General features: G+C 37.3%; 1 protein-coding gene across 1 annotated transcript in view; it reads left to right on the forward strand.

Moving 5' to 3' along the window:
• SPAG17 (sperm associated antigen 17) overlaps nt 1–15,390 on the forward strand; it is a 100,982-nt gene that overhangs the window by 67,243 nt on the left and 18,349 nt on the right. The window contains exons 27-36 of the mRNA XM_031554714.1: nt 779–908; nt 2,532–2,752; nt 3,047–3,191; nt 4,321–4,475; nt 4,719–4,895; nt 6,463–6,590; nt 8,393–8,523; nt 10,078–10,205; nt 10,606–10,779; nt 14,028–14,141. Of these exons, the coding sequence (XP_031410574.1) occupies nt 779–908; nt 2,532–2,752; nt 3,047–3,191; nt 4,321–4,475; nt 4,719–4,895; nt 6,463–6,590; nt 8,393–8,523; nt 10,078–10,205; nt 10,606–10,779; nt 14,028–14,141 (1,503 nt within the window). The remainder of the gene's footprint in view (nt 1–778; nt 909–2,531; nt 2,753–3,046; nt 3,192–4,320; nt 4,476–4,718; nt 4,896–6,462; nt 6,591–8,392; nt 8,524–10,077; nt 10,206–10,605; nt 10,780–14,027; nt 14,142–15,390) is intronic.

Consider the following 15,390-nt stretch of genomic DNA (forward strand, 5'->3'; position numbering starts at 1 on the left):
TGAGGTCATACCACAGTTTTTGTATGCACAGATTCTAGATGCCTCCTTCTTTATATTAATTTAACATCTATGAGTTATAAAAGAATGGAAAGCATATAGACAAGCACTCAAAAAGAAAAATAACTGGTTAATTATCTTACAGGAACTGTAGGTCTTGAGATATGACTGTATGTTGTCCATATGTTTTCCACATTGTACCATTTTCTCCACAGTATATCTGTTTTCTATTTGTAAATGTGTTCAGAGATTAATGAGGTAATTCTATGCTTTATCTGCCACACAAGGAAACTTTCATATCAAAAGTTAAGTATTATGGACAGTAGATCTCAGAAATCAGCTATAGTAAAATAAATAACCATTAATTCTTTTTATTAGACTTGATGGCTAGAAAAATTAGCAGCAATGCTAGACATGTGGAATACCTGAATACAGATAAATATGGTGACACAGATGCATTACTACTGTTAGGAAAAGTGGTATTCATGAAAAGATATCAACCTTTGACCACTTAAGCATTCAAAACCTTTGCTTTTATAATGCCTGTCTGTTACTAAATAGAATCCCCGCTGATTACATGTGTGAACTGGACTAATTAGCAGTCCTTTCTTTTTTTTAATATAGTTTCCTTATTTTTTGCATTTATTCTGTGAGTCTTACATTTCTTCCTTCATCGCGTGCTAAATTCTAGTGACTATTGTATTTGTGACAATATTATTTTGAGACTTATTATTAGTGTTTGAAATTATTTTAGTCTCTAATATGTCTTTGATTTCTGTAGATTCTGTTTGCTGATGGCACAGTGAGTAGAAGTCCTGATTCTGGCCCTGTCCTACCACCACCTGTAATTCCAGAAAACATGCAACCATTATCAGAACCAGAACCTTTACCTGAGATGAGCACTAGGAGAGGTAACATTTCCAGTGTTTTGGATAGATTTAATGTTAGAAGGGCTGATGATACTCAATAAATGGCATTTTTTCTTTGGTCTAAAAATTCTGCCGGTGTAAAATGCAATTTATCTGTACTCAGCTGCTGTACACTGCTTATTTATCTGCATAGCAGATCATTTCTCTCCTACTCCAGCTTTCTTTTCTTGTAACACATAAGAGCTCTAATAATAAACGGGTATGTAAGAGCTACATATCTAGCAGAGTGATTTCATAACAGTCGTTTCGGATAAAGCCTTGTAACTTCAGGAACATAAAATCTTTGCTTTCATGTTACACAGTTTTGAATTGTGTATATTGAGATACATACCATTCACAGTGGACTTACTGTATTTTTCTCCCTCATTGTATCTATTCCAGGACACCTACTTTAATCATTATTTGGTTGTATAAACTTGTGGTCTGTCCAAGTATTCTCATGTTATTCCATTTCGAAGGGAAGGAGGCAAATATGTTTTTGCTTCATACCTCACAGTGTGGTCCCACATGACTGTCAGTGCTACGTAGTGCAAAGAATGATTAGGACTTGCCGTAACATTAACTTATAATTTATTGGAAGTATATGAATAAAAATTGCTGCTCAAGAGAAGTCTTGTAAAAAGGAATTTTCTGAATCATCAAGTCCAGTTCTCTGTTCCTAGGATATTCCTTAGGAAATCTAGAATCATGTTTAAGAACTGACAAACTATCTTCTAATTTTCAGTCTCCATATCTGTGACTAGTGTATATCTTTTATTCCTTATTCTTTATAAGGACTTCCCTCACCTGCCCCTCACCTTTCCTTCCTCTTTGCTACTTAGTCTTGACAAATTTGTGGTATTTACACCTCCTTCTTTTTTTTTTTTTTTTCATTTTTGCATTTTTGTTTTCTAGGACTTATAAACTGTAAACTTTTAGACTCCTGCCCAGACCATGCTATAGTCTTTTGCCCACGCTTAGTCTAGTTCTCTTTCTTAATGTGAGTGATCAGATTCTCTGTTATATTCTTGATAAGATCTCCTTCAGTGCCTTTCACGGTCTAATCTGCATCTCTTTACGTCTGGTGCACCTTAGGTTTGTATTTGCCTTTTTTGTCACTGTATTTTTTCATGCTGACAATTGTAGTCATTCTACATGGGTGCTATATCCAGGTCTTTATCTCTTTCTACTGTTTCAAATGTGTCTGAAGCAGAAATCATTTGTCTTAATCCTTTTTGCTTTAACTTATTTCTATTGGGCTGTATCGATTCCTAGTACTTTAGTCCTCGAGCTAGTGGGACAGTTTGGGATGTTTTTTTTTCCTTTAAGCCATTCAGATTCTCTTCTATATTCATGGTACGTTCCAAAGCCATGTCATAATTGGATATCATAGCATCCTGTTTACTTTTTCTTTGTTGTTAACGAACATATTAAACAAGATTGGTTCAAGGGAACAATTTTGAATAACAGGTCTTGTTATTTCCCTCCAGCCTGATACTATGATTCTATGATAAATTATTCTTTCAATTCTATCAAAGCAATACTCACAGAAACTCTTCAGTTGATTGATTTTGTCTTTTGCCTTAGACAATACCAAGTCTTACACAAAATTTTTTGTTTCTGCAGGAAAAAGCAGTGACAAAAACATTGTATTGCACCCAAAGAAGGAGGAAATATTTGAAGACGTTATTCAGGGTCTGGTTAATCCTGAGCAACCTAAGGAGAATCCAGCAGGAACCTGGATAACAACAACCCCATTAGGCATTCAAGTGGGAACTGAAGGAGGAAGGCGAATGGATCTGGAGCCAATCTTATTGTATCAGGCAACTGACCCAGCTGATGGAACAGTAATACTAATTTTTGTGTTGTTATACCACTGTCTACTAAGCTATGTGAAAGGACTGCCATCATCTGTTGTAGAATGTGTTCTTTCAAAACATCCTACAGACTGTGTTATTACACCATTACTAATATAAAAGCTGTAGATGTTGAAGAAAATGTAAATCCTTGGTCTCTGACCTAGATAAAATTGGAGTAGAGCAGCTTCTTCAGAGTTTCAGTGCATAATGCTTTGCATTACTGATGTTGATGTTACAGATATCTCAATGCTAATGTAAATCCACATTTCCTTATTATTTCAGGTTATGACTGTACGAGATGATGAAGTGATAATTGTTGAGAAGCTGGATGGCAGCAGAGTAGTAGATCATGCGGATGGTACTAGAATCACAACTTTTTACCAAGACTGTGAAGCACATCCTGTAGCTCAGGATAGCAAGAAAACAGGTAAAACCAAAAGGGGAATGTTTTTCTTTGTTTTATCTCGTGATAGGGATAACTGTCAAAATATACTTTTAAAAGGCTTTTGCTCACTCTAATCAAGAAGGCTCATGCTACTCATGATAGTAGCTTAGATAAAAAAAATCCAATAATGCAGTCTAGGCTTGTTTGTATGCCTGGTCTCTCTCTCTCTCTCTCCTTTTTTTTTTTCTTTTCACATTTTTGCATTCAGTGCAAAAACTATATTGCAGCAAAAATGCAAATTTCATTTTTTCTACTCATATATTTGTATGACCCACCTTCACTATGAGAACACAATGCTTGACAATTTTATAATCTTCGTTCCCTGCTCTACATCTACTCTGTTGTATGTAACATGTAAGCTAATTAAAGTTTTAACTGAATATATATAGAAATATCAGGGCATCCTCATATTGCTCAGAGAAATCATGGACTCTCCAGCCTGGGAGATATTCAGAATTTCATTGAATATGAATATTGGAAAATGCCTTATGTAAATAAGTGAAACTTAACATTTGCCTGAAACAAATGAGGTTAATGTCATCCATGTTTATTCTGTCTGGAAGTATATTCTGTATGCTTTGTTCAGTTGCTAGACAAGTTCTGTTTTATGTAATTAATATGAAGTGTATATTTACTGTGTGAGTGTCAAAAATGTTGTGTTCAAACAAAGCAGGAAGCTCTAGTTGCATAGGGAAAGAAAGTTATTCAGTGAACAAGAAATGTCAGTGCCAAATTAATATACCGGTTAGGTTTGTTCTCTATGACTTGTGCTGCTGAATAAGAATTTCTCGTATCTTAGAGCATGTATCACAGGCAAAAACCATTTCAGTGATCCAGTTTGTATGTTACAAATATCCATATCATTGTGGTTAGGATTATACTTGATAAATTAGACTATTATCTCCTGACCATCCTCAGATAATTTTTTCTATATTCAGTGCTCAGTCCAAAAATTTTAAGGTTGCATAGTGTCTGCATAACAAAATTAGATGATAAAGGATGTTATGAAAAATGTAAGAATCTTTTACTGAGAAAGAGAAATACAAATTGAATTCTAGGACTTTTCTATGATTCATTTACTCATGTCCAGTTTTTCTGTATTAATTTCTAGATGAACTCTCAGAAACCATCACAAGGAAAGTAAAATGTATTCGAGTAGAAAACCCAAAATTTGCTACTGTTACAACAAATTGTGAGGATGGTACCTGTTGTACCATTTTTGGAGATGGGACATCTATTATAGCAAAGCCACAGGGAACATATCAGGTACGAGTTACTTTTAGTTTGTGACAGTGATATTTATGTCCCAAGTTACCTGTCATGAGTTTCATCTTGACTGTTTTAACTCCCCTCTCTATAAATTTCACAAATCCTGTGATTCTCTCAGCTTTATACTCTGCCAATGTTTAAGTAGTTCTTCACAATTGTATAGTAAATACTCCTGGACCTCATCTTCCTTCCTTCTCTCCATCCATTCCATTAAAATATCCCCAATTTTTACTGCAATAGGTTCTACCCGTCAAGGCAGGCTCCCTTTTCATTGATGAAGATTGCTCAGCAGTTTATACCCATGAAGTCTGCAATTTCACCACCAAGAAGGAAGGGACACAAGCAGGAAGATATATTATGAAACACACTTCCAGCACTATTTGTGAGATGATGGATCCTGAAGGAAATCTTTTCAAGGTAAAATACATGGAGATAAACAAGTTTATGCATTTTAAGTAATTTTATCTCATGAGCAACTCTCAAAGTCTGCTTGTAGCCTTGTGGCACTCAAAGTAGCCTACCTAGCCAGAAGGCATAGATCCTGAATCAGAATTCTGAAGTGTTACTGAGAAAATGTGACAAGTCTCAAGTTTTACTTTTGTGGTATTTCCCTCCTTTTAGAGAAGTTGAAATGAAATACAAGATCTGCAGTTCACCTCACCTGTAAAGTTACCTTTGTTACTGTGACTTGTATTATAGCAAAAAATCAGCTCTGCAAATGTGGTTAGAAAATGAGAGAGGATATTGGCTTTTCAGAAGGACCTTAGGAAAACTGTAATCTGCCTAGTAAAATATTGCTGTGAAATTCAGTCTTAAGTCATATTGTTTGTGCTTTGATCTTTCCACACCTACACCTAAGGCATGTTTTTGAGCTAGGTTAGTACTTTGCTATGAGTTCAGGGACTATATAATTTAAGTGTCTGTGACATACATGTTATTTTCTAAATGTGATATCCAATTATAATCCTCCCAATTTTTCCAGATTGTATTTGTTTATTATCATCATGTGCTCTGATAAATCTGATAGAAAATACAGTAATGAGGATATTGAGTAGTTTCAAAGATCTCAATTGGCACTGGATATATGCATTACGATGCAGTTTTTAACCTGGTTCCAAGCTGGATAAATTGTGCTTATAAAAATATATTTTATCTGTCAATCTCTCTTTAATAAATTTTGAATTAATCAGTGGAGTGGTAGAAATTTAAAAGGTATCAATTTCCTACAAACTCAGTGTTATTCAAATTATAGAAGTTGACTGGCATCAGCATCAGAACATCCACCTTTTTCCCAGCTGATACATAGAGAACAAAAGACAGGTTGAAAAATATGTGGGACAGCTGAAGGTATTATGAAAGCAGTGATCACAGGCAACACGGGGTGTAGTAAGAAGGGTGAGATGCAATATGAGAAGACACAGACTTGGAAAATATTCAAAGAGCTAACAAGTTTCATCGGTTTTGACATTAGTGAAGTATATTTCAATTACATTATCCCACACTATTTTACTTTCAAGACCCCGTTTTCATTAGTGTGAGGATAAGAAGAGTATTCATGTGATGGAGCTGGTGTATGCAGTACCAGTATCACCTTATGAATCTATGTTTAATAGAAAGCATCCAGCTTTAGAGTCCTGCCCAGCATGTATTTTTTGTATAAAGTTGCCTATTGATGCATGTACATATATATATTGCAAACATAATGTAATTATAGATGACCTCATTTGACAACTCTCAATCTCAAAGCATGTCAGCATGTAGTATTAGCATTTCTGATATGTCATGTTTTCCTAGAAATGTTTTCACTTTTTTTAATGTGTTTTCAGTTTTCTTTATTTCTTTTTCTTGTCAATTTCACATTGCTCGACATGAAATATAATTTTATTTTTGGTCACTGAACTAGATTATACTTACAGTCCAGCAGCAAGTTACTGTTTTAAAAACATCATGCATCTCAAATCATTTTGTATGATTTCTGTTATAGGTCATGGCTGATGGCAGCACATCTGTGTTAGTTCAAAGCATTGGCTTTGATAGCAGGAAGAGCAAAAGTTCAGCATCCGTAGTCCCAGAAGTTAACAAATCCATCTCTTATGATGAACATGTCCCCAGGTAAACTTCCTTAGGTTGATAAGTTTACACTTTCTTTCTTTGCTACTCTGTATTTGTACAGAGTTTGTAGACTTGCACTTTCTTTGTTCATTACTGTGTATTTCCACACTTGATGTCAATGTCCTGAAATTCTGCTTTCTTATTTTGTCATCACAGAGCTTTCTTATTTTTGCCATCTAGAAAAGAACACAATTCAGAAATCTTGGATTTGATGAGGGTGGTGGGTTGGCATTTGTCAGCTGCCAGACCCACTCAGCCTCTCTTTCACTTTATGAGGCAAGTGGAAAAAATAAGATGGAAAAGCTCGTGGATTGAGATAAAGACAGAAATCGTATACCAATTACTGTAGTGGGCAAAACAGACTCAACTTAAGGAAGAGTAATGTAATTATTGCCAAGATTTGAATAGTGAGAAAGAAAGACACACAAGAAAACACTTTCCCCCCAGTCCCTTCTTTTCTGCAGGCTCAACATGACTACTCTACTTCTCCCGGTCACCTCCTTAGTTGTACAGGGGGTGGGGAACGGAGGTTGTGGTTGTGGTCCCTCACAATTCCTCTCTGCCTCTCCTTCCTTCTCACAGTTTTCCCCTTTTCCAGCATGTTCCTTCTCCACATGCTGCAGTCCTTCAAGAGAAGCCTGCTCCAGTGTGGGCTGTCCAAGGCCACAGTTCCTTAAGGAAATATTGTAAACCTTCAAGATCATCACGTCATCCTAACCTACACTAAACCATTTCCTGTTGTACCGGGTCCCTATGTCTTTTATATTTCCAGGGGTGGGGACTTTATCACTTCCCTGGGCAACCCATTCCACTTTGTGCTTGACCACTCTCTCCATGAAAAAATTCTTTGTAATAACCACACAGAACATCCCCTGGCATGAGCTGAGATTTCCTATTACTTGTCTCCCAAGAAAATAGTTTGACACTCTTCACTGCAACCTCTTTGCAGGGTTGTTAGAAAGAGTGGCGAAATCTTGTCTCAGTCTCCTTCGAACTAAATAATCCCATTTCCCTCAGCATCTCCCCATAACTCTTGTTTTCTACTCCCTTCACCAGTTTTGTTGCTCTTCTTTGCACATGGTAAGCAATTCAACATTCTTCTTGTATTCAGGGGCCCAGTGCTGAACACAATATTCCAGATGCAGGCCACCTCCAGATGCAGTGCTGAGTACAGGGGCACAATCATTTCTCTGATCTTGCTGGCTGCAGTATTTCTGATGCAGACCAGGATGCTGTTGGCCTTCTTGGCCACCTTGACACATTGCTGGCTGCCTGACAACCAGCACCCTCAGCTCCTTTTTCTACTGGTCAGCTTTCCAGCCAGTGTTCCCCAAGCCTATACCAATGCCTACCACAGCATCAGGTTGCTGTGACAGAAATGAAGGACCTGGCATGTAAACATGTTCAGTGGCATGTTATTGGACTCAGTCTATCCAGATCCCTCTGCAGAGCTGTCTTACCCTTAAGCCAATCAACTGTCCCACCTAGGTTGGTACCATGGGCTGCTCTGGCATGTGGAGCACCTTATCCTCCTCTGTCCTTTGTGTGTGCAAGGTTGTTTCTCACACTGTCTTTCAAATGCTTGTACAGCATTTTACCCTGTCTTAAATATGCTTTCCCAGAAATGTCCCCCCAGCTTGGGCTCAGCTGTGTGGCTGGGGGTGGTGCAGCCAGCTGGAGCCACCTGTGTCTGGCACAGAGCAGCTCTGGCCTTTCCTCAAAGAGGCCACCCCTGCAGCCTTCCCTGCTGCCAATACTTTGCTTCCTATACACAATACAATCAGAGTTCTGTGACTCTTCAGGTTCTTCATCATCCATATGGATGGTTCAGGAACTGAACTCCTGCGGAGCAAGGATGTGGAAGAATATCTTGCTGAGGTCTGTGATGATCCAGCTGTTGCAGTTTTGCAGGAACCCGTACAAGAATATCCAGGTAAGAAGATTTAGTTCATTTTCTGACAAACTAGTGACAGAAATAATCAAAAGTAGAGTCAGAAGTTTCAAAGCTCATTTGGACAGGAAATACGAAAATGTTTTCCCCGTGTGGGCAAGTGTCTGCTCTCCTGGCAGTGAAGCAAAGAGAAGAGGGCTTGTGCAAAAGCTCGGAGAAGCAGAGAATTAACTGAACGATGCTTTGAAAGGATAAGTAAGTGAATGAACAACTGGTATATCTTTATTCACTCTCACAATTACAAACAAAAGCATTTGCCATATGGATAAATCCTCTGTGTATCTCTAGCAAAAATACTGAATATCTTGCAGTCTTCATATAATAATATAGCTGTCTTTCTCAGTGAAGACAAACGTAATCTGTTGTCCCTTAGCCTGGCTGTAGAAAGAGTAAATGTATATTACTAAAAAGCTGGAAAAACAGGACTCAAGTGGGAGATGCCAGTAGTACCTGGTAACAACCACCTCATAACTTGCCCTGTGCCAAGTTACATCCTGAAATGGTTGTTATTGTAAAGTTAATTGGAAATACTGTTTCTGTAAATATATGGTAGATCTTGAAAATGACAGAAACGAATGTAGAGAAATGGCAACAATGATGAGTTCGCCTCTGTTCCCCTCTATATAAACTGAAAGGAATGATTTTGTCATGGTAATAGAGGAAAAGTGCTAAGGGAGCCAAAAAGATAAGGGAAGTGGAAATCTCTGGAAGATGGAGAAGATAAGCACCTGGTGGAAATCCCATCCAAGAAAACCTGCTCACAACCAGCAGTAATTTGTAATGGTGGCACTCCAGTATTCCCCCAAGGAAAATGACTCTCACTAAAGTATTCCAATCACAGGTTAAGAGAAAGATAAAGGAGGACAGGTAACAGGCTTTCTTTGAACACTGCTACTATGAAGCTTTTCCAAACTTTATACTCTACCTTTCCCACTACTCTATTTGCCTTGATAATAAGATGTTACAATTTTGTATTATTGTGACAGAACATCTCAGTGGAAGTATCAGTTTTGAAGGCCACCTTTTGGATAGAAATAATAGTAGATTAAGTAGACTTTGGATCTGGATAAGAAAAAAACATTTTGAAACACTTTAATTGCAATAATAAAAAGAAATAATAAATAATTTTCAATAGAATCATTCTGGTGATCAGGCTGTGATGTATAAAACACAGTGAAGAACTATGTTTGTATGAATGTAATGTACATCTTCTGAAATTAGTGTTCAATAAACACAAGTCAGTGGTCTTTCTTCCCTGTTTCCACACAATATACAACTAAACTGATCCTAAAAGAAGTAGCCAGTTCTTAAAGGTAGGCTGAGTAATCCAAAGCTGTCCAGCTATTGTATAATCACCTCAGTGATCCAATATTATCTATAGCCTTGGGTATCACATTTTCACATAGTTTTACATCCGATGATAAGTTTCTTTATACTTACATTTTTCTGGAAAGTATATTTTTCTGGATGTCTGCGACTGTTGTCCATTGTTTTTGGATTCAAACTGATTCTTACCAAAATACACTTTTGAACCAGGTGCTGTAAGTATTACCATCCTCTTCCCTTTGTCTGAAGCCTCTCCCTGGGTAATGAAGAAAGAACCAGAGAGTATTGTTCCTCCAAATCTTCGGCCAAGAACTTGGAATGCATTTTCTCCTTGTGAGGTATAATTATTTTGAAACTATCCTTCGGTGCTTAAGCAGTGCCGTGTTTGTCACAGAGATTATTGGAACTCCAAACAATGTGACAGTTAAATAAGCAATTACATTTATTTTATTAAGCAAGCAAAGCAAGGAGTGGGCTGCGTCAGGAGAAATCTAGTCAACTTGGGCTTCTTTTATACTCATTGAGGTGACTACAGCAGTTTTAGGGATAGTTTGTTTTGCCAGATGAAGAGATTGTAGGATCCATAAATTATGCCCAAGGATGTACTAACGTGATCTATCTCCAGTGCTAGATCTCCAGCATGTGCTTTTCAGCTGAAACATAAATTATTGATATCTACAGTTATTCAGTAATATAAATAGCCTCTTGCTTTTTTTGCTTGCTCTTGCCTATGTTCAGAAGGAGATCACAGTCAGAACACACATTTGGAAGGGTCTCTGCATTGGTTCCAAAGAGGAGACATGCTTACCAGTACCTTTGCGAAAATGTCCAAAAAAACTGCAAATCCGTCAGCTGTTCCAGTATGAGCCGCTCAGTGATGAACTAAGAGAAAAGCTACAGTTTTCTCTCAAGGTAGTACAATCATATTTGCTTCATTTTTCCAGTGAGAGTTAGAGAACAGACAAAATGAGTAACGTGGATTTATATATATCTGAGACAAGAACCGTAGTACTTTTGAAGAACAATTAGCATTCCATATGTAGGCAGATGCCCTAAGAAAAACGTGATTTTGAAGCTGCTTGTCTCTCTTCTCCTATACCTTTTGGAACCTAATTTTCTGAGCAGATACATGGGGACCAGTCCAGTACACATCATAGACTGTATACTTGCAAATCATTGCTGAGAGAAAGGGAATTATGTGTTACTTTTTCTTTGCTTAGGGTTTATTTTCCTGATCAAAACCTTGAAAATATCTATAATGTTACAAAATAATTTTGAATCCACTATAAATTTACAGTTAGCTTAATGATGAAGTCACTGGGACAGTAGTCTTCATTACTGATTAGTTTTTATAGGTCAGCATAGAACATTTCTAGGTTGAAGCCTGAGTTCTGTCGCTCTGTTCATGTCTAGCAAATAACTCTGTAGCCTTCTGCAGAAGTGTCTGTCCATCACTCGTTAGTGCCTGGTTCATAAAAAGGTACAAGTTACAGCTCCTGTTAAAGCATTCTGAGATAGGATCTGAAAGTCCTGCTGTTGATCCTTATTTGCACTTCACTTTTTAGTTTCTTATAAAACACTGATTTATTTGATTCATACTGTCAAGGTTCTCTTAAAATAAGTTTTATAGTTAAAAATATTATTATTTACCAGTCAGGGAATAACAAAATACATGTGTTCTATAATTAAATTGCTAAACATTTTGATGGTGGCATTGCAGACTGAATTTCAAAATTAATGGCATATAGAGTATGTGATGGTGTGGCACATTGTAGCTGGTTAGACTTTTTTTTTCCACCTTACATTTCAAGAAAGGTGTGTTTGCAATAGAAAAACATTAACAGCTGTTCAACTTTGGCATAGTTTGAGACACACTAAGCCATCAGAACTAAATTTTACTCTTCTACAGTCTATAAGTATGTAGGTTGGTCTAAAAGTAATGCCTCCTATTATTTCCATGGAAACTATAGCAGATACAAAGAGTACAATAACACTATTTGATAGAGCAAATTCTCATCTACAAAACAGTGCAACTTAGTCGTCACCATTAGCTGTGTATTTTTGCCAGCAATGAACAAGAACCTGCATGCCATGTTCAAAAAATCTGCACCAGCAAAAGTGACCCACTGTTTCACAGCTGCTATGATGACATTGTTGCTAGGAAAATGCCCTCACGGTGCATCTTTCATCAGCCCAAACAGATGAAAGACAGAAGGCACCAATCCAGACTATATGATGGGTGTGGTAGGACAGTCCAGACAAGATTGGCAGTGTGCTCCACAATCTTCAAACTGGTTTGGGGCCTGGTACTACTGTGTTGCAAGTGAAAGGCTGTTGTCTTCTCTAACCTGACTCTGAAAATTTGATCCTTCAGCTTAGTCAGCATCAAAATGTAGCAGTCAGAGTTGATGGTTTGTCTGATATTTCAATGTTGCCACCAATTCCAGTCATTTCCAGTGCATCGAAGCCAATATTCAGCTCCATACACAGTTGCCTGGTTGTAATCCACTGATTTGTGTGTATGAGCTGATCAAGGCGCTCCAAATTTTGTGGTGTGACAAATGTGCATGGCCATTTGGAACATGGATTGTGTTTCTCATCATTGTCACCACTACTAACTGCACCACCCACCGCCTCACTGTGCTCGCATCCTTTGGTTGGTCTTGATAAACATTCAGCAAGTGTTGATAAATGTCAATGGGAGCAATTTTTTCCACATGGAGGAATTCAGTAACATACCATTACTTCATCTGCACTTCCATGTCAGATACTATTTTGTCAAACTGCCATCTGTCACACGGTAACAAAATTTAACAGAAAGTTGGTGGAAGGTTCAAACTCTACTACCATACCATTGCTTTCAGAGCAGGCCTCATATATAAAACTTATTCTTTAATTTACATATTGAGTTTTCAAAGGCAACAGTCTTAAAAATAATAATAATAGTAAATGTTCCACACCAACATGCCAAATTACATCACTCCATTGACCAGATCTCTTCTGGATTTCAGAGGAAGAAGAACACTGTTATGTTGGGAAGGAAGAATTGTAATTATTGGCACTGAGGAAACATTTGTAAATAACTGCATTAATGTGCAGTGAAAAAACCCTCATTGCTCATATATCAATGTCAAATTAATGGATTTTTCCAGAAACAGAAATCTTAAATCTTTAGCCAAATGCTCATTTTTGCAGAACTAAATCAGTATCTAAAGAAAAAGAACTGGAACTGGAAGCAGATTACTTCTGCCAACCTTCTCCATGCATGAAGTTCAATGTTGCATGTAACTTTCTAGCAGAGTGGTGTGTTAGGGCAGCTGTCTGCAAAAACCCTTCTTTTCCATCCAGTTGATCATCTAATGCATAAAGAAATGTGTAAAAAGAACATGCCCTTTTCTTTAGCACTCAGTGTGATTTTGAGAAAATATGCTTATGTATAAAAGCAGAGCTTCAGACACTTTCTAAGCCTAACTTTTCAACTATGATGCTCTAAATTTCCATTTCCCTAACAGAGATCAAATGGAAAGGAGATAGGTCACAACCAGTGTTTGTTCGATCACCTTTTATTCATTAACATGATCTTAATAATGTAATCAAATCATTGTTATTAATAACAGATAGCTACTGACTAAACACATTCCTTTATTCACTCGTATAGTTCAATCAGATGCTTGCACACTCACTCATTCTTACTTGGCTGGTGTAACAGCTGGGAGGCCAGCCCTTACTTCATCCTGAGAAGCACAGGATCATACAGGCGCGCACCAAGGGATTCTAGGTAGCTGATTGCCCCCCTATTGGGTGTAGTCCAAGTCATACAGCTCATTGTGGGTGTGAATGTGTGCAAGTGGCCTAGTAGAAATTAAACAGATGCTTTGTGTCCTCAGTTTGTCACTTCTTGCAGATTCAACAGTATTGCTAGTCATCGGAGTTGATTAGACCTTGGCAAGCTTTCACTCATTCTCAGCACTCAGTTTTTGTAACTATTTCCCCGTGCAAACCTGTAGATATAGAGTCACACATTCTCACAGAAGTGATCTTTATGACACTGCAAAGTACACTTATACCCGTTACTTCTACAAACTTTTTTTATATATGTGTCCATTAAGTCTACTTCTGCAAAGCATACTTTCTTGTTCTTTTTCTGTTGTCCCCACAAGAAATACATAGAAAACATTTTAAAGCAGGAAGATGAGCTGGAAGAGATGAATTTAAAAGAACCAAGAACGGAAGAGGAAAAAGAGAATGCTGCAAATCTCCTTGATCTGGTTAAGGTGAGAAAAGTTACAGTTTAGAACCACTTTTTTTCCAACAAATACGTTGTATTGCATTGCAAGTGCCACCTTTGAAACTCTGTTATAGCATGTGTTCGGATAGCACAGTGCCACCTTCACTGTAATTTAGTGGTAAAGTAAAGCCAAGCTGAGCATTCAGCTGGATTACTGAATGTCACTACTGCCATCTGGACTGCTGAAAACAGCTTAAGAATTTGGATTCTTCAGAATGATATGTTCCCAAACACACAGGCTAAAAAAGACTGAAGTGCTTGTGTTCCCCAGCACTGGGATGAGGATGTTTTCAAGCTGCAGCTGGGAGACTTGTCTTTCAGTAGGTGGTCAGTACCACCTTCACATCAAGAGTTTAAACCCTCTTTTCAAGGTAATCTAAAAACAATCTGGAGGAATATTGTTATTGCTTGTATTTTTGTAAGATATGTTCCGTTAATTTGCACGGCTGATTAGACTATGAGGAAAAAATGGGAGGGGAATAGGGAAGGTGATGAAAAGGTGAAGAGAGGTTTGGAGTTGGGGGCCAGGAAATTGTGAGGTCAGTGGGAGATGAGTGGTGAAAAACTGAAGTTCAAGCAGCAGAAGTGGGCGGGCATTAGGATGAATGAGAGACACTGTTTACATCTTATGTTAAAAATCGTCACATCTTACATAGCACGTTCAGTTTGCTGTATTTCAGTTCTTTAAATCATATTTTCTTCAGTGTTTTTTAAATTTGGTACCTGGCATCAAGTTAATTAACGCGTGAGACTTTTAGGTTGTTAAACACTGCTTTCTTCTTTACTTCCACTTAGTCAAAAAACAAGCATATGGCAAATTTAAACATACTGAATTCAAAAATCTGACATTTGAGTTAGCCACATTAGTGTAAATATTCACTACCAGATCATCGATCCATTTTTCAGAAGTGTGAGAGTATTCTAGAAAATGAACATCATCTTAGGCTTAGAGTCTGCATTTTAGAAGCTTGTTTCAATGCGCAAAATCAGTAGACATTAAATCTTCCAGTGTTAAATGCTGCTGCTGTCTTTCTCTTACCTCTCTGGATTTTATTCTTCCTTACAAGCTTCAAAAATAAAATGTAGTCATGTAATTCTAGAATTCACCCCTGAACCTTTTAGTCAAGTGACTTTTTTAATTTGCTGATATTATAACTTCCATATATATTTTTCTCAACACTTTTCAAGTGATGTGCACTTTTTAAAAGACAGTAGAGAAAAGATACCTTTAAAAA

This window comes from Meleagris gallopavo, chromosome 1 (genome assembly GCF_000146605.3).
Source record: "Meleagris gallopavo isolate NT-WF06-2002-E0010 breed Aviagen turkey brand Nicholas breeding stock chromosome 1, Turkey_5.1, whole genome shotgun sequence".
Classification (NCBI taxonomy): domain Eukaryota; kingdom Metazoa; phylum Chordata; class Aves; order Galliformes; family Phasianidae; genus Meleagris; species Meleagris gallopavo.